This window comes from Sorex araneus, chromosome X, assembly GCF_027595985.1.
Source record: "Sorex araneus isolate mSorAra2 chromosome X, mSorAra2.pri, whole genome shotgun sequence".
NCBI lineage: Eukaryota > Metazoa > Chordata > Mammalia > Eulipotyphla > Soricidae > Sorex > Sorex araneus.
The window spans coordinates 62,456,145-62,458,203 of record NC_073313.1 but is presented as its reverse complement, the minus strand read 5'-3'; the positions used below and the strand labels follow the sequence as shown (position 1 = coordinate 62,458,203).

General features: G+C 47.7%; 1 protein-coding gene across 1 annotated transcript; it reads left to right on the top strand.

The window, feature by feature from the left end:
• Nucleotides 1–792: 792 nt before the first annotated feature.
• Nucleotides 793–1,641, top strand: LOC101556609 (melanoma-associated antigen 9-like). Its single transcript, XM_004606627.2, has one exon. The coding sequence runs from the start codon at nucleotides 793–795 to the stop codon at nucleotides 1,465–1,467; it is 675 nt and encodes a 224-aa protein (XP_004606684.2). The 3' UTR covers nucleotides 1,468–1,641.
• Nucleotides 1,642–2,059: the final 418 nt, after the last annotated feature.

Here is a 2,059-nt window from a genome sequence, read left to right as displayed (position 1 = left end):
AGGTCTCTCACATACCTTCTCTCTCCCAGGACACTGTTTCTCATCAGACACCTCCAGCCCACAAATCTTAGTGACACGAGTCATTATGTCTTTCCATAAAAAAGCGTATGACCTGCAATTTATTTTTGCTTTTTGGGTCACACCCAGCATTGCACAGGGGTTACTCCTGGATCTGCACTCAGGAATTGCTCCTAGCAATGCTCAGGGGACCATATGGGATGCTGGGAATAGAACCCGGGTTGGCCACATGCAAGGCAAACGCCCTACCCACTGTGCTATCGCTCCAGCCGCATGACCTGCAAATTCACTGTATCACTGTATCACTGTCATCCCATTGCTTATCAATTTGCTCGAGCGGACACCAGTAACGTCTCCATTGTGAGACTCCTTGTTACTGTTTTTGGCATATCAAATATGCCACAGGTAGTTTGCCAGACTCTGCCGTGCGGGCGGGATACTCGCGGTAGCTTGCTGGGCTCTCTGAGAGGGACAAAGTCGTCGAACCCGGGTCGGCCACATGCAAGGCAAATGCCCTACCTGCTATAGACTGGACCTGCACATTAGAGGGGCAATTTCAGGATCCTGACGACTTGGGCCTGGAGGGAAGCCACACCCTTCTTCCTGTCTTCCTCACCCCCTTCCTCTTTGACCAGATCCTCCTGATTCAGCTCCCCCTGCTCCTGGTCTTCCAATTTTTCCTGCTCTGTCCTGTTACAGGAAACACTGAAAGGTGTTTCTGGATTATTGAGTGCTCCCCAGAACCCTCTAAGAGCCTTCTTCTCCCCCAGGACCATGCATAACACTCCACTGGGCCAACTGGAGGAGAATGCGAGTGCCCAAGACGGGCCACGCATGTGGGAGGAGCCGGAAGAAATGGATCCTTCCCTCCAAGAAGAATTTTATGAGAAGATGGCTGACATGGTGGGGTTCCTGCTCCTCAAGTACCGCTCCAAGCAGCTGACCACCAAGGCAGAAATGGTGAACATCGCCCTGAATAATGACCAGGCATTGTTTCCTATAGTTTTCAGTAAGGCGTGCGAGTGTATGCAGCTGGTCTTTGGTATTGAGGTAATTGAAGTAGAACCTCAGATCCCTGCCTATGCCCTAGCCACCAACCTGGGCCTCAGCTATGATGGGATTGTAGGGCCTGACTATAGCCTGCCCAAGACTGGCCTGCTGATCGTTGTGTTGGGCATCATTGTTCGAGAGGGCAACTGTGTGTCTGAGGATGAAATCTGGAGAGCACTGCGTATGATGGGGGTGTGTGTTGGGATTGAGCACTTCATCTATGGGGAGCCCAGGGATCTCCTCACCAATGTGTGGGTGCGAGAGCAGTATCTGGAGTACCGCCAGGTGCCCGGCAGCGATCCTCCCCATTATGTGTTTCTGTGGGGCCCCAGGGCCCATGCTGAAACCAATGAGAGACGTGTACTGGAGTTTTGGCTCAGGGCCACTAATAGATATTAGATGCTTCCCCACACAGTCAGATGAGTAGAGGGGTTCGCCTGAGCCAAGGCTGCAGAATAGTTAGTGTTTGAACATATTAGAGAGCACCGTGATTTCATGATCTCTGTAATAGCTTAGAAACCAATCTATACTTTCTTTAGAAATTGCAAATGTTAATCATTTTTACAAGCTTTGTTACAGCATCTGACATTGTGAATGATAGATCACACATGTATTTTCAGTTTTCTAGTTCAGATGGAAGAATTTTACTATTATGTTAAGCAAATTGTAAAATTTCCACCTTGAGTTGTGAGTTCATACCAGATAACATGGCATTGGAGTTGGAATTTTTTTAGAAATGTGAAGGTAATTAGCAGTGTAATGAGAGAAATAAGCATGATAGAGTAAATTCTTGGCTTTCTATTTGTGATTCTAAAAAATAAAATAGATGTTGCCTGACTATGCTTGTCTTATTCAAGAAATAGAGAAGAACTTGGGGTTTGAGGGAGCACACACTCATCAGTGCTTAGTCCTGTCTGTGTGTTACATGTCACTCCGGATAAGGCTTAGAAGCCCATCCAAACTAAGAGGAATTTGGTCTCCCTGCTCACTG